The sequence below is a fragment of the Aptenodytes patagonicus genome, chromosome 4 (assembly GCF_965638725.1).
Source record: "Aptenodytes patagonicus chromosome 4, bAptPat1.pri.cur, whole genome shotgun sequence".
Classification (NCBI taxonomy): Eukaryota; Metazoa; Chordata; class Aves; order Sphenisciformes; family Spheniscidae; genus Aptenodytes; species Aptenodytes patagonicus.
In genome coordinates, this window is record NC_134952.1 from 9,810,026 (window position 1) to 9,837,074 (window position 27,049).

The 27,049-nt window shown below is 39.7% G+C and overlaps 1 protein-coding gene across 1 annotated transcript in view; it reads left to right on the top strand.

The window, feature by feature from the left end:
• The window catches only part of CFAP99 (cilia and flagella associated protein 99), a 64,652-nt gene extending 37,603 nt beyond the window's left edge, over nt 1-27,049 (top strand). The window contains exons 10-16 of the mRNA XM_076335813.1: nt 4,178-4,266; nt 6,509-6,713; nt 8,479-8,620; nt 9,796-9,947; nt 16,249-16,454; nt 24,061-24,223; nt 26,524-27,049. Coding sequence (XP_076191928.1) covers nt 4,178-4,266; nt 6,509-6,713; nt 8,479-8,620; nt 9,796-9,947; nt 16,249-16,454; nt 24,061-24,223; nt 26,524-26,691 — 1,125 coding nt within the window. The 3' untranslated portion in view covers nt 26,692-27,049. The remainder of the gene's footprint in view (nt 1-4,177; nt 4,267-6,508; nt 6,714-8,478; nt 8,621-9,795; nt 9,948-16,248; nt 16,455-24,060; nt 24,224-26,523) is intronic.

A 27,049-nucleotide genomic window follows, 5' to 3' on the forward strand; every position in this document is an offset into this window, starting at 1 on the left:
CATCCTTAGACAAAGGAAGGTAACAATTCAGGTCTGGGGTCCACCCTGGAAGTCCAGTCAGGAGACAAGGCTACAACAGCAACCCATGTCCATGACAGCAGCAGGCAGAACTGGAGAGACAACCAGGAGTAGAATTATGTCCAGCATAACGGGAAAGGACTGAAGCCCATATCTGAGCTCAAGTGGGGCTCCTGGACCAGTGAGCAGAGGGTGTGAGTGGTCCTAGGTGAGGCTGGTCAGGACAATTAAGACCTGTTGGTTCCCTGAGAGCCCTGACAGGTAAGTTGTGTGCAGTTGCACAATGTAACCATAATGCCTTAACAGTGTTTTCAATTCCAAAGGGAGAAGTTTTTACGTAAAAGGGTAAGGATTGAGAATAGTTTACAGGAAAAAAAAGAATTGTGAACCCATGGTTTAAGAACTCAGCACAGGAACAGAAGAATCTTGCCTCTATAAATCACTGTTTCAAAATGAGATCCTGAAGAATGCTGAACAATCATTCCAGCTGATGACTGTCTGATACACAATATACAATCAGTCTGGATGTTTGTCTTACTTCCTTTAGATACATACTGAGGTCATAAAATCCACTATACTGATTGCTTCTCTGCTAGGATTTCCAAGGGTCAGAGAACTGTAAATATGGAAAATGGGCTGTTCAGCCTTAACGGTATAACACATGAAAACTCACATTGCTATTTCTGCAATAACTGTACTACAGATAATCTTCAATCTTACATCGTTCAATCTGTCACCTTTCATTTGTTCCAAGTTCATATGCAGAATAATTTCATGTGGAAGCTGTGCTCCATTGTGACCTCGAATACCTTGTGAGCAGGTCTACCTACTCTTTAAAACTATGTATTTAGGTGTAGCTCATACACACTTTGGAAAGGCTGATTCCCAGCTTGGGGAACTGGGCATCTGGCGACTATTTCTAAAGTGTATCCGGCATTTATCACATACTGAAGTTATCTTTAATAACAGTATCACCTATTCAGTCTGCTTGCTTACAATCCAGCAGCATTTAAATTACAGGAAAGTAGTAAGATCCCAGTTCCTTCTGCACTCAAAAGAGGGGGGGAAAAAACAAAACAGGAAACATTTACATAGTTAACCCAAACATGCATGGCCCGTCATTATGTGGGCTTAGTTCAAGACTACATGTTCCACTTCCTTTTCTGATAATTTAAAATACTGAAATCTTAGGACTAATGTGAGTCAAACCATCTGCCTAAATTGCATAAAGAAAAATATGGATCTGGCATCTTACGGCATTGATCAGGGCCACTTCTAACACCTGCTAGTATCTCTTCTAGGAGGACAATCAGTTTTATCTCATCTAAACACATTTGCCTTAGAGGCTGGTTAGGTGATATTCAAGATGCTGCTATAACTTTCAAGCTGAGATAGGCATATTGTTATTGACTTTTAAAATACTTTCTATTCCTGTTGCCTTCCTGCCTGTGCAACTCTGTGAGTAGACAAATCCTAAGAGGAAGGTTTATTCAATATTTATAAATAAGATTATAATCTGTCCTCAAATTAATGAAATTATATAATGTTTTAACCAACTAGTATTTTCTTTTCCTCTTTTTAGAACACCCACAGTGTATTAAATACATTTTCTTCATTTCAGACACATTTATTATGTGCAGCAGCAATTATTTCTCATTGCTGTTACAAAATATCTATTCATCCCTTTCACTGGAAGAATGAGACAGTACAAATGCATCATCACTCTGTCTCAATCTGCCTCTTGCTCATATCAGGCCTTGCTCTTTACATATTTATTGGTTTTGGTGAGCTATTTGTGTGTTCATTAGGTGGAAATAGTGAATACAATTTTTTTTCCACAAGAATTACAGTGTTATGCAATTTTCCTGATTATTTCCATTTTCTCATCTTGAAAAAGGGGAATATATCTCACGACAGAGAGAGAACGAGTAAAATTTAAAAATTCCTTGATAGCACATGACATAGAAGAATCTATTTAATTTTTTTACTTATACCTGTCTGCATATATCTTGGGAGTCCTAGTTATTTTGACTATATGGGCTGTCATATTTCTGTTTCATTGTCATACAGTCATATTTCTGTTTAATAAACTGGGAAACTGAAGTTAAAGGTATTTCCGTAATCATTCTTAGTTTAGTTCTCTATCCAAGTTATAGTTAGTAAATACAGAACATGAAATCTGTATACACCGGTAATTACCAAAAATATGAAAATTTCTACGTGTGTGTGCTGGTTTTGGCTGGGATAGAGTTAATTTTCTTCACAGTAGCTGGTATGGAGCTGTGTTTTGGATTTGTGCTCGTAACAGTGTTGATAACACAGGGATGTTTTCGTTACTGCTGAGCAGTGCTGACACAGAGTCAAGGCCTTTTCTGCTTCTCACCCCACCCCACCAGCGAGCAGGCTGGGGGGGCACAAGAAGCTGGGAGGGGACACAGCCGGGACAGCTGACCCCAACTGACCAAAGGGATATCCCACACCATATGACGTCATGCTCAGCATATAAAGCTGGGGGAAGAAGAAGGAAGGGGGGGACATTTGGAGTGATGGCATTTGTCTTCCCAAGTCACCGTTACGCGTGATGGAGCCCTGCTTTCCTGGAGATGGCTGAACACCTGCCTGCCCATGGGAAGGAGTGAATGAATTCCTTGTTCTGCTTTGCTTGTGCACGCGGCTTTTGCTTTACCTGTTAAACTGTCTTTATCTCAACCCACGAGTTTTCTCACTTTTGCTCTCCCGATTCTCTCCCCCATCCCACTGGCGGGGGGGAGTGAGCGAGCGGCTGTGTGGGGCTTAGTTGCCAGCTGGGGTTAAACCACGACAATGGGTCAGAGAAAATGTCTACTCTAAGCCAGTATAGCATATAAAATACAGGCTGGAGAGGGAATGTTCGTATAATGCAGAAGACTGAGAAGGGTTGAGAAGTAGACGAAAAGGAAGGAAGGACATCATTAGGCATTAAGAAGAGTAAGTATAGTGAGTCAAACAAAAGAAATAAAATACATTGTTTTGGGTTCTTTTCCTAAATTCTTGAAGTTTTCATCATTTTGTCAAGAAACAGGTAATTAATTTTGTCCATTAAAATGTGTGAATTTCTAGGTGATAGCATGTGTTTGTTATCCTCAACCTACCTAATTAATATAAATTATAAAACATCCTTTTTCCAGTTAGCTTATGCATTTCAGGAGACTGCAGTACATATTTTGCATACAATATTTGCAGTATATAGCTTGAGTGATTCTGTGCATCTGTTTCTCAGCCACTCATTAAGCTGTTAATTTGGAATTTAAATACATGTTTGGATTCTGAACACAGAACTTGTCTGGATTTAGGTCAAATGTGTCATGACTGAGCTTTGTTTTCTGCAGGAATGATCCCCATTCTTATCCTACCAGCACTGCTTTGCCTCGGTTCAGATCAGGTCTATTACACGTGCCTGCAAAGGTGATACATTTTTTCTGAATAGCCTACTTGTGCAGGGAACATTTTTAACTGGCAGAGAGGTTGTTCCCTTCCTCCCTCAGTATTTAGAAGTTGTCTGGGAGTTAGTCCTAAGGCAATACTTTAAAGAACGGCAAAGCAGCCACAGGATCTAGTCCAAGTTACACCATGAGGACTGAAAGTCACAGAGAACTGTACTTCACTTCTACCATCTAGAAAACGGATATGGCAACTGGTGATGCCAGTTGTCTTAGAAATATTTTGAAGTTAAAATAGTGATTATTTGTAAAACACTTTTGAGACCTTCCTATGAAAGGTACTGCTTATGTTTTACTTTAATGGTTTTGGCTAACTTACTGTCTTTCAGCGAAGCAGTTTATTTTCTTTGTCCAAAGCAGATGGAATCCCTGCACACTATGTATATGAGCACTGAAAAAAAAATGAAAGGAAGTGAACACATTCTATGGGATTTGACATGGTCCAAGAGTGATTACAAATTTATAATCCACTTGGGGGACTTTGCTGATTTCTTAAGCAGCTTGAGTGGTTTATGAACAGCATGCAATTTCATTGTGAATGTCAGATTAATGCTAGATGAATGCTTTAAGCAAAATTTATGCTGTCTTAGGTCGATTTATTTAACCCATTGAAATGTTTTTATACTCTGTTTTATGGTTTACATTACTAACTATAGTATATACATTCCCTTTCCTGACAGACTGACAATATACCTATTAAATTAAATGCTGCAGCTATTTTAAGAGAGGGTGCCCTCTATCAGCGGAAAATGGAACAGGAGCTCAAGAGGTATAATCACGCTTCTTTCTCATTACTTTTCACATCCCTGGTTATAGAATAATTAATCACATTCAAAATAATTAAGTAAATTCCAGGTAAACTAAAATAATGGATCTGTTGTAAGGATTAGGAAGCTATTCTATAAACACGGTTGACAAATAAAGAGAAAAGTGGACTGAAATGAAAGTCTACATGAAAGTCATTGCTTTACTGTAGATGCTATACAGCGTGACTGTGTTCTGATTTAACACTCCAGCTAGTGTCCACTTGCAAAGTCCAATAAGGATAACTTGTTATATTTATTCCAATTCTCCAGAATAAATAATGACCCAAATACACATCTATTTCTGTGTCCATTATAAAAGATGCATATATATTAAGCCAAATCATTTCATATACCTCCATTTTCTTCAATGGTTTGTGGTCAACTACATGCCAAATTTGATACTTGAACATGTTTGTATGTATATAAAAATGCCTCTCCCTTTCTATCACAGTAAGATATGGAGGACTAAGAGTGTGCTGCTCCACGAGGCAAGATGAGCCAGGAGCTGAGGGTGACAGCAAGGCATGTAGGGACAATGTCCTCACTGACAGAAGTTCAGTTCCATAGTACTCTGGCAAGGCAGTGGAGCGGATCCAGTGACAGACAGCAGAGTCGGCCAACGGTCCAGTGATTGCTAGATGAATCCGTAGTGACGAGTCAGGGCCAAGGTCATCCAGGAAGCCAAGTCAACAAGGCAGGGTCAACAAGGCACTAGGTTGGGTGCAGACATACCTACAGTGTAGCTTAGGCAAGGGCAAAGGCTGTTAACATCAGCTTAAACGTGGCTCCCAGGAAGAAACTCTACACACACAACAGGACTTTTCATAGCTCTTCCTCACGCAGCTCTTTTCACTGCAGTCTGATCCAACGTTACACGGTTGCACTGCAACAGAGCTGTCTTTGAACGCAAGCAACTAAATCCTAGTGGGGGTGGGGAAAAAGAGGTTGCAGGTTCTTTTGGTGCACTTAGGGCTCTAAGGAATCCTGATATAAGGAGACCTCTGACATAAGGAATGCTGATTCAGCAGCACAGGTTTTCAGCTGACATTAACTAGGGAGAGGGTGACTCCTGAATGGCCACTGCAGGCTGTATTCTATAACTAGAATTACAGAACATTTTCACTAATAATTTTAACAAAGATAAAACCTATATCATGTCATCTTGATTTAGTATTATTTCTAATCCACCTGACTTAGCAGGCTAAGGACTAGATATTGCTGGCATTTTAAGTCCTGGAATGACTGCCTAAGGTTGGATTTGGTCTTTGGACCTCACAAATTTTGGTATATGGATCAGGATTTTAGCAGTAAGATATTATGCATCACTCAGGTTCTGTTATCAGCTATGTATGTATATTGAGGTTCTTTTATATTACATACGATACTGTTCACTCTATCCGGCAGAATTTTGTTCCACTCAGCAAAGAAATAGATATTCCCTGTAACTTAACACTATTGCATATTAATGAGTTTTAATCTTCAGCTGCATTTAACACACAACAGATACATACATATATATGCATTGGGGAGCAGCGGTAAGGCGCAATTCACTGCATTTTTGTGTCTCTGCCCTAATTCTTGGCTCATTCAATCCTCTGCTGCAGGACTTTGATGGGCCTGCCCCAGGGCTTTGCTATGCTTTTTTTCTCTCTCAGCCGAGCACAAAAAATAAGATTGTGGTTTTGCTTACTACCTGAATACTTCTTTGCCTCATTGCAGCAATATTATTTAAATGACAAAATACAAAACAGAAATAGGATTAAGCAGAAAAGTTCTTAGTTCTCTGTGTTAAAGTGGCCAAGAACATTGCCAAAGAAAAAAGTTATTTGTTCTTTCTACCTCTAAGCAAAGTAATCCTCTGAGAAAATGTACACACCTTCAGCCTGATTCTCCTTGCTCCTTCTGAGCATCCATATGTAGCTAAAGTTTGCCCTCTCTTGGGGTTTTGTTTTACTGAAAACTTTCAGGTCCATGCCCTCATGCACTTTCTTCCAGCCTGGCTTTCCCAGGCTTTCCACATAGAAGGAACACTTCTTAGACTGGAATTAGAATATATCTGTCAAATGCCTTTGTGATGACTGTCTTTTTTCTCTGCGGAGACCAAACACCTTATATCACAACAAACTACTAGAAATGTTTTATGAACCAAGGCAGGGCTGCAGAGCCAAATTCCTAGAATCGTATACTCTTTCTTCTCTCTTGCAGAATTGAAAATTTGCTACGAGGGGCTGGAGACCCATCTGAATTCTTGGAATGGCAAAAACAGATGCGTGGAAAAGATTTGGAAGAGCAGCTGGCTGAAATAGAGTATAGGAGGCTTCAAGGGAAACTGAGTCACGAAGAGGCAGTTCTAGCCCATCAGAATGTAATTCAAGAAAATAAGAAGAAAGCTGATCTAATGAGAGAAGAGGTAATACATACAGTGTTGCTCAAATTTTGCTTACATGCAATCAGTGCAAAACATAGCACAGATGATACCTACTATAAGAAGGTGTAAAAGTTCTATACAGTGTCTTTACTCACTGAAGTCTGCAAACAATGGAAAAATAGTGCTATAACTTCCGGACACAGGATGCTTATACATTAAAGTACTTTTTACAAGTGTTTGATTTGACTGATAACACTTACGAAGTAAATTGAATAAAACAAGGTTAAGGCATTCTCCTCTATATTCATGTCATTGTGGATATCCTTTTTGAACAGATACTGAGATACTAAGCACCATTTGCAATGAAATCACCAATATCTGACTAATTTCATGATCTTGTTAAAATGAGAGCCACAAATATGGAAGAATTTGTTTTCTTAAACTGATATAATTCAATTTACTTCATATTATATGACATGCCGAGATGTCTCTTAGGGGAAAATTCAGGCAGAGAACCCTCTTTGGATCTGTATCTATGGAAAACTGAATATTTATGCCAAGAAGTATTTTCAGACAGTTTCCAATCTGGCAAATCAGTTTCCCAAAAACATTGCTAGATCTTTTCATTTTTTCCCAAACTCACATTACATTTTTCCAGTGCTTTTCCTACAAACTAAACAAGTGATCAAGAAATAACTAATACTATAGATTTAAAATTTTTCATAGTCACTATCACAGGCTTTTCTTTTCTATTAGCCCAGTTTGCTGCTATGCCCTGTAGGCCAGCCAGTACTTTTCTCTTGGCCACCTCTCACAAATGTCTCTGCAGTGTCTCAGCAACTTAAGATGCAACCACAAATGTACAAGATTTTCATAAAGGCCACGCTGCAAAAGGGACACTTGCTTAATGAGTTCCTTCTCTGTCCTTTAAAAAAATCTTTCAACCTTTTTTGGCATTGAGTCTTCATGTCTGCTTAGACAGGCTGTAGCAAGAACTTAAAGTGAACCCTACTATGTACAACTGAGCGTAGTGTACTCACTCACACTCGTTCCAAAATTATTGTAATTATTATATTCACCTCAATTTCAGAGCATAAGTGTTTTACTTGTTAACAGAAATGTCCCAATATGTATAGATTTGGGGATGTGCAAATCAGACTTGCTCTAACCTGACCAATTCCAGGCAGCTCCCTTTGCTTGCCAACAGATGCCAGCAGGGCACTTCATCCGTATGGCGATCTGCAGAAGTACTGAGCACCAATTCTCCATTCACCAACAGCTGTCAGGCTGATCCCCTCCTTCTTTTAAAACTCTAGTCTTCTATCTAAAACAGAAAGTACAGTAAGGAATCTAGCCTGGGAAAATCCAGTTTCCTGCTTCCTGTTCATTTCCTCTGACAAAGAAAGGAACATGATAGCCAAAAGTGGACTTTCTGTATGTTACAGAGCTATGACTTAGGCCCAAGAAGATCCTGCAGGCACACAACCAGCTCTGTATTAGATTGGCACTCTTCTTGGTATCTCACAACCAGATCCAGAGATGGCTTTTTTGTCTGCTTTCAGAAACCTGTGGGAGGGAATCCTGGAAAATGGCAGTGCAAATGTTATGGAGGGCTGTTGTGGATAAATAAAACATAGAGGGGAGCTTAAATCTGGGTCTCTTATGTTGTCCCCAGCCAATGTCCTTTGCTACTTTTGTGGATGATGTAATACTTTGAATCCATTTGTCCTTGCACTATTTCAATGATATGAGCCACTCAGATGACCAGTTATCAGGAATTATATTCACCTGTTTGTTTGGGATTTAGAAAGCAGAGCTGATGCACCGGTATGCAGAGAAACGTCTACAGGAACAGAAAGAAATGAGAGACCTGGTGGAGCAGGTCGTGGAAGGACACAAGAATGCAAAGCAAGCAAAAATAAAGCTCCAGAAATACAAACAGCGGATAGGTATTTATATATTGCCAGAAAAATGAGAGATGATGCCAAGTGTCCCCAAATTACTTTATCTTTATTTTAGTGGGCCAATTACAATTTTTACAGAAAGGAAAGGGAAGTTGAGGGAAAGATCCAGGCTATACATTCCCATGAATGCATGAATATGAATTCCAGGAATAAGTTGGTAATGGATAGATCAGAAATGCTAAGCTACTGGTCATGGAATTACTTTTTGTTTAGAAGGGAGAAATACAGCACTAATGTTCTGCAACTAGTTTCCCTTCCATCTAAAAGTAGCATATGTGAATGACTGTACTTTTTGTCAAATCAAGTTATGAAGCTCAGATTCTTGTGATTCATATCATTAAGAGAGGATTTGCCTAGCAACCACTGTGAAAGAATCATGGCTCAAGATTATTGTCTTCTCCACAGAAGACAGTCCAGAGAAGAAAACTGTAGCTAAGGAAAGAAAAGCTATCTCCTAGAAGGACAGTATCACAAGGGAGAAGGATGTAACACCTCCAAGACAGGCCAGTCATTAGGATGAAGGGAAATAATTTTACCGATCCTCCATTGTTCTTAAAGAAAATTCTTCAGTTAATGCATTAGCTAATGAAGTCCAGGGAGAAGGCTGTTCTGACTGGCATGGCTGTACGTATTCCGACGCAACGCCATGTTAACATCTACTGTACGAACAGGCTACCTCTAGTTGTGCATATTTTGGTGAGCAGACTTTTCTCAGCTTGTGTATCTCCATACTTGTATCAGTAAGGGTGACAAAGGCAGAGGGTGTTAGCCACTCTGAAATGGCTAGCAAAGCCTACCAGCCTTTGCAATTCAATGATTTCTATCATATATATAGCTTGAAAAACTATGAATATTTGCTATTGTATAATATCCTTTTATTAAATAATGAAACAGTATGCACAGAAATTACAAAGCAGCAATTCAAAGTGTCTATGTATATATACAGTATGTTTATGTGTTGAATAGAATGATAGATAGCGGAGGTGGGAAGTACTCATTTGTTTCTCTAATCATTCCTCCCACCAATGCCAGACTGTTCCCTCAAGTACCTTTAGATCAGTATTATTATCGTTATTCACAAATGCATATGAATTTTCCTCCAGATGGACTACTTGTTAAAATATGCAACCAGCTAACAGAGATTAGTTCTTTTCTTTCAGTTCAGGAAGTTTGTGAAGAAAATCGAGAACTTCTTCGGCAAGCTTTAGAAGAAGAGGAGGAAAAGCTTAGGAAAAGATACGAACTAATTCAACAAATACGAGCTATTGAGTCTTTACCAAGCGTCAGACACAAGTTTGTTGATTTAACTGAGGTAAGCTCAAAAGGAAAAACCACTGGTTTTACATAAATGTATATTGTATATGTTTCACACATTCAGAGGAGTTGTGTACTGCTTGCAGATATATCGCAGTCTAGATGCACAGCATTAAGTACAAAGTGACCCCATGACACAAAGGTTAGATCTGAACTGGAAATTTTGCAGTTTATAAAATGAAAATTTTATCAGGAAGAATATTCTGATGGTAAGTGAAATCTTAGTCCCCTTGAACTTTGTTTGAATTTGCCAATAGGATCTGGGTTTCCCGATATCTTTCAAAAAGAGACTGACAAGTGATTACAACATGTTCTATCCATCTTCACAAATTCACAGACTTGTCAGTCCTGGGTAAGGACTAAAGGAACACAAACTTTGGACTGAGGTACAGTTGTTCATATCGCAGTGGTGATTGCCATGGTAATTAGCAAAATTAATTTCCCGTGCTTTCAAAACTGTCAACATTCAGGTATATGAAAGAGATTGTCAAGAGAACCCAAAACCTGCTGAGCTGTTATGCATGTACTGTGCAAATGACTTGTGTGTGTGTGGTTAGTCCCAGACTTCTTGGACTTACTATTGATGCACAAGAATTGATATGCCTAAGACTGGGCTTTGCAATGCCCACTTTTGCAGAATTTCCAGACTTAGGCAGCATCTGGAAATCCGTTATCTTACCACTAAATCAGAAGCAGAGTAGCTGAAAATACTCTTCCATTTTTCTTATACACACTGAAAGAAGAACAACATAGAATAATATAAAATGACACTAGCAATTTTAAATATAATCCTTTTGGTTTTTTCTTTCTTTTCTTTCATGAGTATTCAAATGAAGATCACAAATTAAAAACCATCCCTGGCTAGTCTGCAGAAACCATCCAGAAGTAACAGGTCTTCCTTCCATGGGGCTGTTGGAACAGTCAATATGATGCTTTGGTTTTATTTCCTGCTCCTCTGAATAGAACTGAGCCATTCATTGATTCCAAAGCTACCTACTATCTTTGCAGCCACCAGATAAATCCCCCATCCCATTTATCAGATTTTAGAATACATTTAATGTTAAAGTGTGAAATAAGTGAACAGGAATAAAATCAGCTCCCCTTTACTCTCTGGTTGCCTTTATGGCTGTTGCCATCACTTCTCCACTTCTTTTCCAGCCAAAGAAGGCAATGCTCTTTTTTCAAACCCAGACTCACTCCACCCATTTGTGGAGAAGTATTACTGAACCACAATGGAAAAAGCAGGGAAAAAAGTGAAGAGAACACAGAATTATTGTACACCACCGATACTATAAACTGTCTGCATGGAAATGCCAAGAGGTACTCCAGTCTGTAGGTCTTTCACTGCTTCAGATAGAGTTGCACATGGTGTCAACCCAAAACAGAGCCCTTAGCGTGGTCTCACTGCACATTTGTTACCCAGATGATTCGGTCACAAGATGTAGGCTGCAAAGACACAACAGTATAATGTAGTTGGATGTGGAAATGTCATGACTTTTTCAATCACAGCAACTTCTGTTAAAATGGTGGAGGCTCTCATTCAGGAAAATGAAGGTGACTGGAATGTCAGTATTTTCTTATTTTGTACCTAGTTAATTTCATTGCCACTTACAGTGGCTGTTGACCCCTCACGTAGAGCTTCCACTGAAATACTGTTTGTTTCCAAGTACAGGATATGGCTTTAAATACATTTTCCCATCTAGCTCATCTCAAAAGACAAAGCAGAAAAACACAGCAGGTTTCAAGTCACATATGAAAAATTCATTCAAAATTCAAGCCTATGCTATGTGTAAGGTTACTAAAGTGTAAGGTTGCTGAAAATGGAGTGGCCATACAGGTCATATTGCAAGTACAAGAGAATGGACCTGAATGATATGGGTGGACTGTTAGATGGATAAGGAATTGGCTGGATGGCCGCATCCAAAGACTTACAGTCAATGGCTCAATGTCCAAGTGGAAACCAGTAATGAGTGGTATCCCTCAAGGGTCTGTACTGGGAACAATACTATTTAATATCTTCCCTAATGACATAATGGGATTAAGGGCACTCTCAGCAAGTTTGCGGATGACACCAAGCTGGGTGGTGCAGTTGATACACTTGAGGAAAGGGACCTTGACAGGCTTGAGGAGTGTGCCCATGTGAACCTCCTGAGGTTCAACAAGGCCAAGTGCAAGGTCCTGCACCTGGGTCGGGGCAATCCCCAGTATCAATACAGGCTGGGGGATGAAGGGATTGAGAGCAGCCTGGCAGAGAAGGACCTGGGGATACCGGTAGATGAAAAATTCTACATGAGCTGGCAATGCGCGCTTGCAGCCCTGAAAGCCAATCATATTCTGGGCTGCACACTTCTTTTTAAGCAAGACCAGCAGGTTGAGGGGGGTGATACTCCCCCTCTACTCTGCTCTTGTGAGACCCCACCTAGAGTATTGCGTCCAGTTCTGGGGTCTCCAGCATAAGACACAGACCTGTTGGAGCAGGTCCAGAGGAGGGCCACAAAAATGATTAGAGGGCTGGAATACCTCTCCTACAAAGAAAGGCTGAGAGAGTTGGGATTGTTCAGCCTGGAGAAGGCTTCAGGGAGACCTTACTGCGGCCTTTCAGTATATAAAGGGGCTTATAAGAAAGATGGAGAAAGATGTTTTACCAAGGCCTGTAGTGATAGGACAAGGGGCAATGGTTTGAAACTGAAAGAGGGTAGCTTTAGATTGGACATAAGGAAGAAATTTTTTACAATGAGGGTGATGAGCCACTGGAATAGATTGCTCACAGAAGTTGTGGATGCCCCTCCCTGCAAGTGTTCAAGGTCAGGCTGGACGGGGCTCTGAGCAACCTGTTCTAGTGAAAGATGTCCCTGCCCACGGTAGGGGGGTTGGACTAGATGACCTTTAAAGGTCCCTTCCAACCCAAATCATTCTACGTTTCTATATCTCAACTTCACAGTTCCCTTATACTCACTATTACAATAGCACTCTGAGTGAATTAGCACACTTTTGGTGATAGTTCACCCTGTTTTTCTTTCTACAAAAGGCTTTTTCAGACTTAGTGAAATTAAGTATGTGTCCATAAAATTCTCATTCATTGTTGTAATTTTTAAAGTACCCAGTTCTTCCCTTGATGGCACTTCAGTTGCTTGAACACCAGCATTATCTACTGCACAAGTATAGGACTTTTCATATTTTAGGAGCCACTTCACTGTCCTCGCTGAGTATTTTTGAAAGGCAGACACTCAAAATACTCAGCCCCTACCATTCTGTGCTTCCTTTCACTTCCTGTGAATACAACTTGATGGTCATTTACTAGTTTAAATTAGAGGCAAGATATTATAGCACTTGCTATTTGCAAATTCACTCTAAATTGAAATCTGAGAAGGACATAAATGATCATTTACTGTTTCAGTAACCTATGGTAGTACATATTTTTCAAAGATATGCAAAAATGAAGACTGCTTAATATTGAACTCTTTTATCAATCTTCTACTGATGCTACTGGTGACCTTTGTTTAGGTCATGTTTGGTACACATGAGGAGCATGGAAGCAGAAACCATTGAGCCAAAACTGAAGAGTCAGACTTTAGGTGAAAAAACAGTCACGATCTCTTCTTACTGACTCAACTTTTGAAGCTTTAGAAAGAGAAGCTATGGGGACCAAAACTGCAGGACAGACTCTTGGAAATCTTGGAGGAGTCCCAAGGGATGGCCACCCAAGACACGTTCTCCTTCACTGACAAGCTTATATCATTAGATTCTCCAGACTAACTCAATAATAATCCCTCTTGAGCACCGATGTTAGAATCATAGAATCACAGAATAGTTTGGGTCATCTTCATCTTTGGGACATCTTCAACTAGATCAGGTTGCTCAGAGCCCCGTCCAACCTGACCTGGAATGTTTCCAGGGAGGGGGCATCCACCACCTCTCTGGGCAACCTGTGCCAGTGCTTCACCACCCTCAGTGTCAAAAATTTCTTCCTTACATCTAGTCTAAATCTACCCCCCTTTAGTTTAAAGCCATTCCCCCTTGTCCTGTCGCAACAGGCCCTGCTAAAAAGTTTGCCGCCATCTTTTTTATAAGCCCCCTTTAAGTACTGATAGGCTGCAATAAGGTCTCCCCGGAGCCTTCTCTTCTCCAGGCTGAACAACCCCAACTCTCTCAGCCTTTCTTCACAGGAGAGGTGTTCCATCCCCCTGATCATTTTTGTGGCCCTCCTCTGGACACACTCCAATAGGTCCATGTCCTTATGTGGGGGGCCCCAGAGCTGGGCGCAGTACTGCAGGTGGGGTCTTACCAGAGCAGAGTAGAGGGGCAGAATCACCTCCCTCGACCTGCTGGCCACGCTGCTTTTGATGCAGCCCAGGATACGGTTGGCCTTCTGGGCTGTGAGTGCACATTGCTGGCTCATGTCCAGCTTTTCATCCACCAGTCCCCCCAAATCCTTCTCGGCAGGGCTGCTCTCAATCCCTTCATCCCCCAGCCTGTAGCGATACCGGGGGTTGCCCTGACCCAGGTGCAGGGCCTTGCACTTGGCCTTGTTAAACCTCATACAGGATTATAAGAAACATATTATATAGGATATCCTATCCTATAATACTGGATCTCACTGGCTTCAAGAAAATCACTCCCCTGCCTCCAGATTTCTTCCCCCAGGCCCCCTGTGTCATGGGATCTCCGCATGTTGTAGCAGCAGAGAGCCAAGCCTGGTTATTTGTCGTACTCTCTTTTGTGGTTTTATTGCCCCTGCCCTCCCCCCGCCCCACCTTATGTTTTCTTGATCTCTCTTGGCTTTCCCCCTATTTCATGGACCCACTGCTCTGAACAGTCAGAGAATGGTCACTGGAGGACGAGTACCTGACTAGACTGCTTAGATGGCATCCCAGACCAGAGAAGAGGGACTGGACCCAGGTCACTTCTTGCAGCCAAACTGACAATCTGAGCATCTATCATCTATGACAGAGCATCCTTCTCTTTTCCTGGTGTTTTTTTCCTTCCCCTTCATGTTCTGTTTTGTGAAAAGCTCACAAGCGGAAAGGCGACTACTATTCCGTCAACAACTCGCTCAGTATTCAATACAAGGTCTTTTTTTTCCCTGCTAAAAAGGATTGCTTGAAAAAATGAAGGCTCTTTAACTGAATAATTTCTCTCCATTAAAAGGATTTTAATGAGTTTTACTTACATATGTTTATCATTACCACTTAATTTCAGCCTGAGAAATACAGTTTGGAGGAGTGGTTGTTCTTTTGGATTGCACACACCACCACCACCACCCCCAATCACTAGTTCTATGGAACTAAGTAGAGCAAGCTCTTTGTGATTAAAATCCTAACCAGTGTTTCACTCTTAATGTTACACAACTGTCTAGCAAGAGTCAGGTTAGCATCTCAACTTCCCGCACCCATTATAACATGCCATGGTACAAGATACACACCAAAGATGTGTACCAAAACTGTGTTAAGATGGACAGAAGATTATTAGTTGGTGTGAAGTGGATTAAATTTTGCAAGGAAAGCTACACAGAAGCTCAGTATTTGTGTGGGTTTATGCAAGTTTTCCATATATGCAGATGTATATATGTGTAGACATAGGGAAAGGAAGAGTATACGTAGGAGCAAGGGCCGAAAACTTAAAGTGCTCACAAATCTCTTTAGAAATGATGTGTCTTTGTAGCAAAGTAAGGTGCAGAAGTCTCTCATTACATCTCAGAATCAGGCTCATTATCACTCTCATTGCGAAGTGGATTTTAAAAAGCCTTCATTAAACATTCAGGTTTGAATATTTTAACTTTGGGCATTAAGAAGATCTGAATTTCCTGGGTACAAAGCATTGTTTAGTCCTAGTCTTTTCAGATAAAAATAGTAGATGTCATCATAGATCAAATCCATAATTTGGAAATAGATAAATACAAAAAAATGCATATTTTTTAGTGTAAAGTCTGTTCCGGTTTTACAAACTAAAAAATACGCAGTTTTACACATTTTAAAACTGCAAGAGTCTTATTAAAACGAAAAGATAAGTCAACTAGAATTTTTTTGGACAGTAAATACATTGTATTTATGATTAATCTACTGTATATTTCAATGCTTTTTCATTAAATGTTTTATGAGCCTTGTGTTTTTACACATACGAAAGGTAAGCTCTACCTTAAAAACAGCTTGTAAGTCACAGGTTAGGGCCAACCCTATCTTTCTCGAAGTCAAAATATATTCATCATGATTTGGAACAGAATCAAAATATTCTGGTTTTACTCATTTACTCTCCCCTTGATATTTACAGTGTTATTTAAACGTGTATTTCATGTTCTCTAGACTGGTGGCCATGGTTTAATTTGTGAAATGTCAATAGTGGAACTACGTGAACGCCTCGCTCTACTCAGAGAAGCACAGAAGGCAGCAGAGGAAGAGAAGAGAGACCAGATAATTCATGAAAAACAAGCTAAGGAACAACTTCTTCTAGACAAACTGGACCAGATTTCCCTGTTCAGAGCACAACTTGGACGAGCAGCTGCTTTAAAGTCAGTATAAAACAGCATGTGACATTTAAGACATTGCAACTTTGTTAATATTTTGCTAGCCCCTTGAGGAGAAAAACAAGTACAGAGCAAAATACTGCCCTTTTATAAATCAGTATGACTTTTATCAAGGATTACGCTAGGGCCAGAATTTCCTTTTTATTGAAAACAATTTGCATCAGATTTAACAACTCTTTTTCAGCATTTTGAATTTATGGTTGAAGACACTCCGTAGGCTAGTGTTGACAGTATTGCCCCAGGATTCAGAGCCAATATTATATATTGAGAAAGAAGTTCTGCCTTTCTTCTGTTCCTTTTCAGCTAATTGGAACGAATTTGATTTTATTAGAATCATTCTAGCTTGCTACTTAAAGTGGTTTCTCATTTTCATTGAAACCAATACATTAGGGCTATAGTTTTCTTCCTTGAACTTCATTTGTTATGTGAAAAGGCAGGCCTTATTTTAGAAGTTAAAAATATTTTAGGGAGGAGATTTTCTGATAACAATAATAAATTCTAAATTAAATCTATTATAGCAGTAGAACAAAGAGAAAAGAGAAAACTTTGCTTACAGGCTCTCTGATCAAATTTTGTACTTATTATTCATATTTATTATTATCATATTTATTATTCATTGTCATAAAGGATCCATAACCATCATAGATGCTTCACATATGCAGAAGACAGGTCCCTTCCACAAAGAGTTTAAAACCTAAGTTAAAGCTGAGCAGGAAGAAAGCCTGTGTAAAAGTATAAAATATGGCACACCTCTTGATCTTAGGCCATTTTTACTGCATCTTGACTATTTGCCATCATTTTCTTGCAAGTTGTCTTTCACCTTTGCCCTTTTGTGAGTTTGAGAGGTTAGTCCTTGTCTTGCCATATTTATTGTGCAAACAGATGTTCAGGCTGACATCCTGAAGACATATTCTATCAGGCTAAAACCACATGTCTTCAGACATTATCTTAGATTCGTGTTTATTGCTGAGGTACCGACAGTGGCTTCTTAGAGTTAGATTCATGTTATTGATTTATCATCCAGTTCTAAATCTCAATTACAGAAGGCAGTATTGATGTATTCACTTCACTAGTTTTCACTAGTCCCAGCTCTAATTTGGTTTGTTGATGACAGTTAATCTCCAAAGACTGGCGTTTTACGATGTTAGTACTTAAGAAGATAGTTTAATGAATTTAATGAATCAATAACTGCAGCTGCAGTGGATTGACTGCATAGATCAGTGACCCTCTCTTCTATGGCCGTATATCAAGAAAAGATTTTAAGACTAAAGAACCTGAAATGGAGTTGGAGCTGGAAATACACTCTCATCGCTAAACATTCACTGTTGTGAAAGCCTGTGGGAGCAACCCAAGCCACCGTTTTCCACTAGAGATGCAAACTAGGCATTAAGAACTTGTGTACTACATAAAACCTGTTTCACTAGTAACTACTTAAAGAATCATTTGTTATGCTAGATGTGCAGTCTGTGAATTTTGCATAGTGCTGGGTTTCCTTAAAATAGACTCTTTGGCTTAATTCAAATCTAAAACTTTTCTGATCCTGAAATAAGCTGCGCTTGAATGAGAAGCTAACTTTGATTCACTTTTTGTCCTGACATTTGAGATGTTTTTTAGAACAGGCCAGCATGCCAAAGATGGTAGAATCCAAATGAAATTAAACACTTAATTTGCAAGCTTCTAGTCAGACTCATAATAAGTAATACAGCAATTTTAATGGAGCCCTGTTTGCTCTCCAAATAAAGAAAATACAAAGTTTCATTATAGATGTTGCAAGACATTTCCTTTCATGGCTCCCAGGCAATCTATGTATGTAACTTGGGAGCATCTACTATAAAGAGGCATCATCAAAGTATACCTGAAATGTTCTTTGGGAGTGTATTTAATGGATTTTCATCTAGAATGCAAATCTATGGTGTTATTTCTGTTAATATAGAAGTACGGCATGCTGGCCTACTTACAAATGCTAGACACTTTGCTGCAGCTTTTATTTCCCTCTAAACAAACTATAGGCTTTGTGTGTTAAACCTGATTTACAGGTCCTGAATCCTGAAATATCTATCAATCAAGTCAATGTGAGTCATTGCTTGGGTTGTATTATTGATACGCTGCACAGGAGATGTAAAAAGCAAATTTTTATGTTTACAGAATTAATTCATAATTATAGGGATAGAATAGCAAATCTTACCAATAGTCTTCATAAGATAGCCTTATGCATCAATATAAAATTACATGTTGTAACTTAAATTGTATTACGTTAAAGGCTACTGCTAATCAGCTAAAGTATGGCAGCTAAGCTTTGCTAAACAAATGTGCTTTCATTAGTGTCAGCTGGAGTTTAATTGGGTCCCTACCACGCAGGTTCCTTTCAATATCATTTACAAACATACATACATCAGCACAAAAGCGGCACATTGAGCAAGCATATAATGAGCTATATTAAACAAAATAGGAAACAGAACATGAAAAATTACAGAGACATCAGCCTTTAATAGACTGCAAGCTGTGACATCCATCACAGCAGTGGCTTTGTGAGTGCTTGCAGAACACTTAAGAATCAATTCAGTATATATGCAGGATGTCCCTTTAATTGCCAGACTTTCACGCAGTTTTAAAATCAGCACTGGCATATGACGTGGACAAACGTTTGAGTTCTCAGCTTTCGAACATGAGCACCAAAAGATGCATGACTGTTTGAATACATGCTAACGTACTAAAGTTATATGCCTGTATACTTCAGGCACAATTCCCTTTCATTCCAGTGAGGCTACATCTATTACTCCAAGTAATTTAATGCACTAAGAATCCAGAAACAGATCAAACCATTTGGTGCTGAGGCTCCCTCCATCCACATTATCTGTGGTTTGGTGGGGGGTTACTTTGGGTTGGATTTAGTCTGGTCTTGGGACTGCATGTTCTCACCTTTCATGTGGTTTAAAGCTGTCCAGAGGAAAGTTATCTCACAAAACTTCACATACTCAATTCCTCACTCCTCTGCCAGCCCTTCTAGTGAACACCACACTATCCTTTTGTTTGTCTCACACAGATGGCAGTAGCACATCCATGTCCCCGCCAGCCACTGCCACATATGTAAGGTACAGAGAAGCCAGCCTTATTTCTGTTCTTGCTCATGTTCCTGCCTTGTTTGTTTTCCTGCTCATTTTCAAGTGACACGATGGTGCCTGCTGCCCGAGCCTCCTCCCCTCTCCAAGTTAGGGCAACATCCAGATGAAGGTAGCAGCTGCTGTTCCAGGGGGACACTCTGAACTGACACTAATCCTCCTTGACTTCCTTGTATATGAGGAAGAAGAATCAGAAAATTGTTACGAGGAACAAGATGCACAGACTCCCACCAACACAAAAGTTTACCACATCCCCATCTTGCATTGTGGTAATGGTGTAGCATGCTTGGGTCTCAGCACTGGATTACAAACGATGGTGTGTTTGCCAAGGTGGCAAAGCACTCCTTTCTCTTCTTGCAACTGTCAGTGCTGAAACCCCTCCTTGACAAGCGGCACTGACCACATACCAGTGTAACACTTCTCTCTTGGCCTGAACTGGGGAGGGGTGGAAATAGTGTGAGGGCAGCCATGGCAGGAGGACAAGGGGGAAGGCTGGTTAGGAGGAGGGAGTGGAGAACAAGCATATGGGAGGGTTATGATGGATGACTGTGACAGCCCTTTCCGAGTAGAACAAGCTCCCTAAAGCAGGTGTTCCTGGAGCGTCCAGGTCTGACTTGGGGAGTCAAAGGCCTTCTGGCTGAGGAGGGGAGAATGGAGCCTGTAAGACACCCCGGCAGCACAACCCTGTGATGCAGCACACAACTGAGGGAAGGGGCGGACAGCACGGGGAGGTGGAAAGATATAGCAGGGGATCATGTACCATGCTGTCCCTATGTGTGGCTATTGCTTCAGGTGTTCAAAAACATAGCCTAGAATAATGAAAAAAGCTGAATAATTAACAATATAAGGGACTTTGGTACTTCATAACATTTGTGATTTCATTAATTTCACAAATTTCATAAATACTTAGGGTTCTGTATGTGCTGGCAATCAGGAAGTAAGATTTAGTTTCTCAGTTCCTACTGCTGGTAATCAGTTCTTCACTAGCGTTGAAACAGAAGGAGGAAATTTATCAGCAATGATGGATCAGAAATATAAATATGTGAAAAGAGGCTGTAAAGAAGACAGAGCCAGGCTCTTCTCAGTGGTGACAAATAAGAGGACAAGAGGTACAAGAAGAAACACAGGAGGTTCCCTCTGAACATCAGGAAATACTTTTTTACTGTGGGGGTGACCGAGCACTGGCACAGGTTGCCCAGGGAGGTTGTGGAGTCTCCATCCTTGGAGATACTCAAAAGCTGTCTGGACATGGTCCTGAGTAGCTGGGTCTAGGTGGCTCTGCTTCAGCGGGGACGACGACAAGATGACCTCCAGAGGTCCCTTCCAACCTCAACCATTCTGTGATTCTGTGAATGAACTTAGATTATACAGCTTCATAATCTTTATTTCAAATGAGGAAAACACTGTTATAAATAACAATCACTTTCACACCTAAAATTAGGTGCTTAATAAGTTAATTGTTTTGGAAGGGAGTCAGATTTTGAGTGCTTAAATCCCTCACATTGGTACAAAATAGTAATCAATCTAATAGTGTAGTATTCTTAAATGTCAAAATAATGATTCCCTTAACAGTGAACTGTTAACAGTTAGATACATTCATTTTCCTCACTGCAGTAACTAAGAATTATACAGTGCAGGACAGAAAAAAGGCAAGGTATTGTGAAGTACAGACCGCCCTAGTCACTGAGACTGAGAGTATGAGGAAATAAAAAAAAAAATTGTTTATTGCACTATAAGGCAATCCTACCTCTGCTTTTAAAAATGTATGTGTTTATTGCACAAGACTCCATTTTGTAAGGTGAGCTTATAAATACAGTCCTAGCTGCTTAAGTTGATATTTTGGTGCCTAGAGTGGTCAAGTAGTCATTTTTACTCCATTTCCTACAAGTATTGGGTCAGTTGAGAGCTGTCATACATCTATCTCCTTATACTTTTGATGCACAGGTGGAGTTTGAAAATGTAAATGAAGAGCAAAATGTGGTTTTCAGGAGGGATCCTCTGTGCAAATCTTCAGATTCCCCATTTTTTAAACACAGCTAAGAAGACCTAAACCAACTGTTCCAAGTGTTTTCACTTCCTACAGGAAAACCTTTAATGCTGAATTGCTGCTTCTTCAGTTATGGGCCAGATGACCTACTGGACCTAGAGGCCATTTGGCCAGATGCTAAAATTGCAGGGCAGATAATTAAATAATTGCAAGGGATATGTAAATAAGAAGACGCTGGACTGCCAAACTCCATGACAAGTTTGTAAAACGTGAAGTAAAAAAGTACTTACATATTTTTTTTTTTAAAAACAACTGCCCCATTCTGACTGGCTGTTACCTTACTTCTTAGGAAATATGTGGTATGGAGTGACAAAGATCGTATGAGCTTTTTCTGTCTTGAGTCCTGAAAGTTCTCAACTGACCATCACAGAAAAATAGAATTTTAAATTTCTTTTTTCATTCCTTCCCCTCTTTGAGTTTCTGTTACGATGTGGTGTGGCATCTGATAATCTATGGGATTGGCAGCATTTTGGAGTAGTGTAGACGACTGACAGATGACTTCATGTAGAAGAGGACTGAATATCAGTCTGGGGATAAGCAACTACAATGTTAATTCAGAAGCAGCTGCTGCTGCTTCATCTTAAACCTCTTGCTGTATTTCCTGTAATTGTATTTACAAGAATCGGGATTTGCATGTAATGAAAGGTTTTGTTGCTTATTCCCACTGACAATATTTAATCATAGAGTGTTTACATAAAACCTTATTGTTATATTCTCCTATATCCCTTGGAATGCAATGCCTTGTTACAATGCAAATAGACATAACCCATGTTCTCAATTAGATTAAATGATAGTACATAATTTTTAGATTTACAGAATAGCGTTAAAAATTAATCTCAGCGTAGCAGAGTATGACACAGTATTAAAGAGGATAAGGAAGTGTTATCTTAACCAGATAGCATGACACAAACAGCAGAGAGGTTCAGGAAGTGTCTCAGGAAAGGAACTGGAAATGAGAAGCCAAGCTAAACTGTACCGCTTATTTAGAGTTCACAGTCACATTTCAGCATGTCAGATCTCCCCTTCATCCAGTTCCTGAGGTTTTTGGGAACTGTAGTCCAGAATGGCTGCTCTGAAGAATACCTGCTATTACAGGGAGTTTTCTGTCAGCAAAGATGAAGCTAACAAGGCAGACAAAAGTCATCTCTCCCAAGATGAAAGAAGTGTTTGGATCCCTCAAATCTTGATACAGACACTTTTTAAGACAAACTGGTGGTTTTAACATCAGAAGGAACTTCTTCCTTCTTCCCCTTCCTCCGGCTCCTTGAGAAGAGTGGGCCTTATACTGAAAACACTGTGGTATAAGACCCAAGAGGTAAGGGAAGAGTTCTGTTGTAAAACATTTCCAAGGGGCAACCTGCCTGTGAAATTAGTCCTGCCACTGACAGAATAAGTTACAGTGTCAGCTGAACAATGCCCCAGTGCACTCTGCTCTTGGTCATTTGGAGTCTTAATCTGGTTTCCAACAAAAGCAATTGTAATGTTGCACTACCACAATATAAAAGGACCTTTTACAAAACTATCCTTGCCAGCTGAGAGAAGGCATCGGATCTAACCTGGTTATATATTATATGATTATGTATATGCTTTGGTAGATCTGACACTTACTTTAGCTCTGAATTTGGCCCGAGAATCACAGCTGCTCATGACATAGGATTAATACTACAGCTTGATCATACTGAGTCAAATTCAAGGGCAACATTGAATAAAAGAGAAAGTTGGATGTTAAGTGAATCACTATGCAAGGTAGTGTAACCTACCTGAAGAAGTTGTGAGTAAATTGTGCCAGTTGGGTGAAAGTAAGCAAAACCAGATAAAATGTAAACTCCAGAAGACAGAAAAGTAGCTACAATAGAATGAAAAAAAAAAGGAAGACTGTCTGATAACCTCTCTCTTATGCCTTACTTTTATGCTGCACATGGTGCTATCAATTTATGCTCACCTAGACCCACTAACCTTAATTAATACATCACCATCCCATAGATTCTGAATCTGGGCATTGAGATTACACAGAAAAGAATATCTTTCATTTGCCAAGGAATACAGCAATCGAGATGAATACTAATGATCATATAAGGAAAACTCCATAGTTCTCACAAGCAAAAAGGTGCAGTATTATCATGGGTTTTGCACGTGTTTTCTAAAGAATGTCGTGTCAGGCTTGAAATACTTCAGATATTGTCATCATGGCATCCTGTGGGAAGAAATTATTCTATACTGTTTAGTAATGCTGTTCTGTAAACAACAAGAAGCAAGTTGTGAATACCACATTCATCGAGCTATATGATTTAAACCTCTTTTGAGTCTAGCTGGTTCCCAGAAGCAAGAGAAAATTCATTATTATCAAGTTAATATACGCTTAGATGGATTTATTCTATGGGTTGATACTATCTTACCTTCTCATTGCTTCTTTTTGATTTTGCAGGCAAGAAGAAAAGCAAAGAAAGTCCCAGTCTGGTCAAAGGCCTATGAAAGATGAACGCATTTTAAACCTGCAGAAAAAGATTGTAGAAAAAACAATGGAGCGTAAAAAGCAAGCAGGACTCTTAAAGATTACCCCCCAGAAAACCAGCATCGCATCAAGGAAGGTCTGGGAGTTACATAAGGAGAAAAGCTCTGCAGTAGACCTGCTGTTCACAGACCTTTGCTCAACTGCCAACACTGGCAGGGGGGGCAGAGGCAGATGGTGCCATACATGACTGGCAATAACAACTCCCTTCTTCCTGCATAGGCGTGATTTCTCCAAACCATGGCCTTGACCTCACCTTCTTGTCACACATTCTGCTGCCACGGAGCAGGGCTCATCTGTACGACACACTTCCCACTTTCATTACCACACACTCTCATCCCATCGAAACAGCATCTTACCCCCTGTCCCTAACTCTTGTCTTTCTCAGCTTCCTATCACACACATCCCGTTACACCAAACCGGGATGCTCACCGCCTCTCTCACCCAAGGCATGTTCCAGTTTATCAGGTTTTTACCTCGCCTTTCCTCAGCCCGGTCCCACAACATCGGATGGAAGCACCAATAGCCCTGTAGGCTTTATGCTGGTTCACACTGGTTGTGTTTCCTTGGCAAGTGTCTAAACACAAGCGGTGAGGAACTGCTGCTCCTGCTGCTGCTGCCGCCTCTGCCATTGCCTCATGCATGCCTAACATTTAGAAATGGTTCATATACCAGTAATAGTACATGTACCACAGCATATGGAACACTGCAGTGAACAGTCATGATGGGATCACTTTTTAAAAGCTATACTAGCCCAATGTAAAATTAGAACTAAATCTCCCAATCCGTTAAAATAATAACTCTTTACGTGTTTTGTGAGAAAGTTAGATGAAGCTGAATTCAATGAAGAGGAAAACTGTATTTTTCAAGTGTGTATAGTTTAAAAACCAAAATAGTGCAATCTTTCAGAGTATCCATGTTTGCTGCCTTCAGAAGCCCCATTTCAGGCAAGCAAAAATTGTAGGTGCTTATATAGACAACTAGGTCTATCCCTTTTAGCAAAGAAAACACTGAAGACCTATTTGAAGAAAGCATTTCCTAAATTGGGATGGCTTTCTGAACTGAGGTTTTGAACACATGCTTAAATGCTTTGCTGAATGGAGTCCAGAGTAAAGTAGAAGCAATAAATGCAGACTTCAAAGGAAAGCAGCCATATAATTACAAATGTGAGACATTTTTTAAATAAACAAAGAGAAATTATAAATTCATAGCTAGAACTTTGACTACCTGATGCGGGTCTGTATGAGTGCTCTGGTGTCATATGAATGAGCAAAAAAGCCAGGGTTTGAAAGTTGTTTTGATGTTACATTTTGTCTTTTTCTTGAGCTTAGCTTTACACAGTAAGTCTCTTAAGACGTCACAGCGCTTTTGTTTATGTTCTGCTCAAATGTTAAGACATCTGTAAAAAAAAAAGAAAAAGACAATGGAAAAATTCAAGGTTACTATAAATTATTTAGCTGTTTTGGTGTATCTTCCATCAGTGCTGTTCAGCTCTGCATGACCCTATCCAAGTGTTGGTACAGGGAAGTGGCTCAATTCTGGTCAGATATGTTCAGCAGCATCTTTATTCTAGTTGAACTGCATATTGCTGAAAATGGTGTTAGTGTGACTATAGGAAAAAATTCCTCCTTTAGTTATAATGCAATAGGTATCTGGCAGTCAGTTTGTACTGCTACCTTTTAGGTTCCTCAATAAGTAGAAAAAAAAGTGACACTAACCCCTTGGTGTTAAAGTTCCAAGTCCAGATTGGGGCTTCAGTTACATTTGTGATGGCCCTTTAGGCCCAATGAGTTTGTGCTGATATAAGTCAAGGTAACATTTGTTTATAAATGACTATTACAGTCTTAATAAAAATTTATATTGCAATTTGGAAAACTAACCATAAGAAAAACTACCATTAATGAAAAAAATGTATTTTTCTACCATTTTAAGCAAAGAATCAGATGAAAAAGCAGCATTTTTCTGTTTGTTCTGAGCTTTTTTGGGAACGGTCCCTTGTGAACCCAGCTTTTGAATCAGCAAACCAGTAAAGTCTGATAGGATTTGTGCAACTGTTCATTTATGGCTTCAAGAATAAACTGTCGGCAAAGAAAGAACATAAGGTAGCAGCATTGGAGGAAACCATCCAGATGTAGTTTTATCTTGATTTAACATTTTGTGGAGTGTTGCAGCTGTGTTTAATTCATCTTAAACTGGGCAACCCACTCAAGTTACCTTTCTATTCATCATGCCCAGTTTGATGTTGACAAGTTTCCCAGTCATGTTAGCAAATAAACTGTGTTGCCAGCCAGCCAGATTATCAAATAGAAGTTCAGTGTATACTCTAAAGAGAACCGCTATCGCCTCTGCAGTCTGATCATCTGTGTGTCTTTTCTGCAGGATTCTCTGCAATGGAACCATTGGAAAGAACTGGAAGAGAGTCGGGAACGACAGTTCAGGATCCTTCAACATGGCTTCATGGCCAGAGAAACAGCTCAGAAAATGGCTGCCTATGAGGCAGCAAGAAGTAAAGCCACAGTCTGTATATTGCGCTCTGAAGTAAAATAAAATACATTGGAGCAAATTCAGGCCTGCTGGAAATCTACCAATGTGCCTATTTACTGCAACGTTGAATTTTAATCTTTATTTCACCTTTACAGTGTGATTAGAAAAAATTGGGTCATACAGGCACAATAGAATAAAAATGTGTTAATTTTTTTGTAATAGAATTTTATTTTTAAGCTATAATGATACATTTTTTTTCTGTTAGAATCAAAAACTTTTAAGAAACTGAAACCTTACCATCAGAGCTTCTACAGCAGAACGGCAAATATCTGGGTAAGAGTGTTGAGATCTGTATTTCTGTTGTTGTATACTATGCCATGGTTTGCTATGCTCATCTTCCAAAAGAATAAAAATGAGGGCA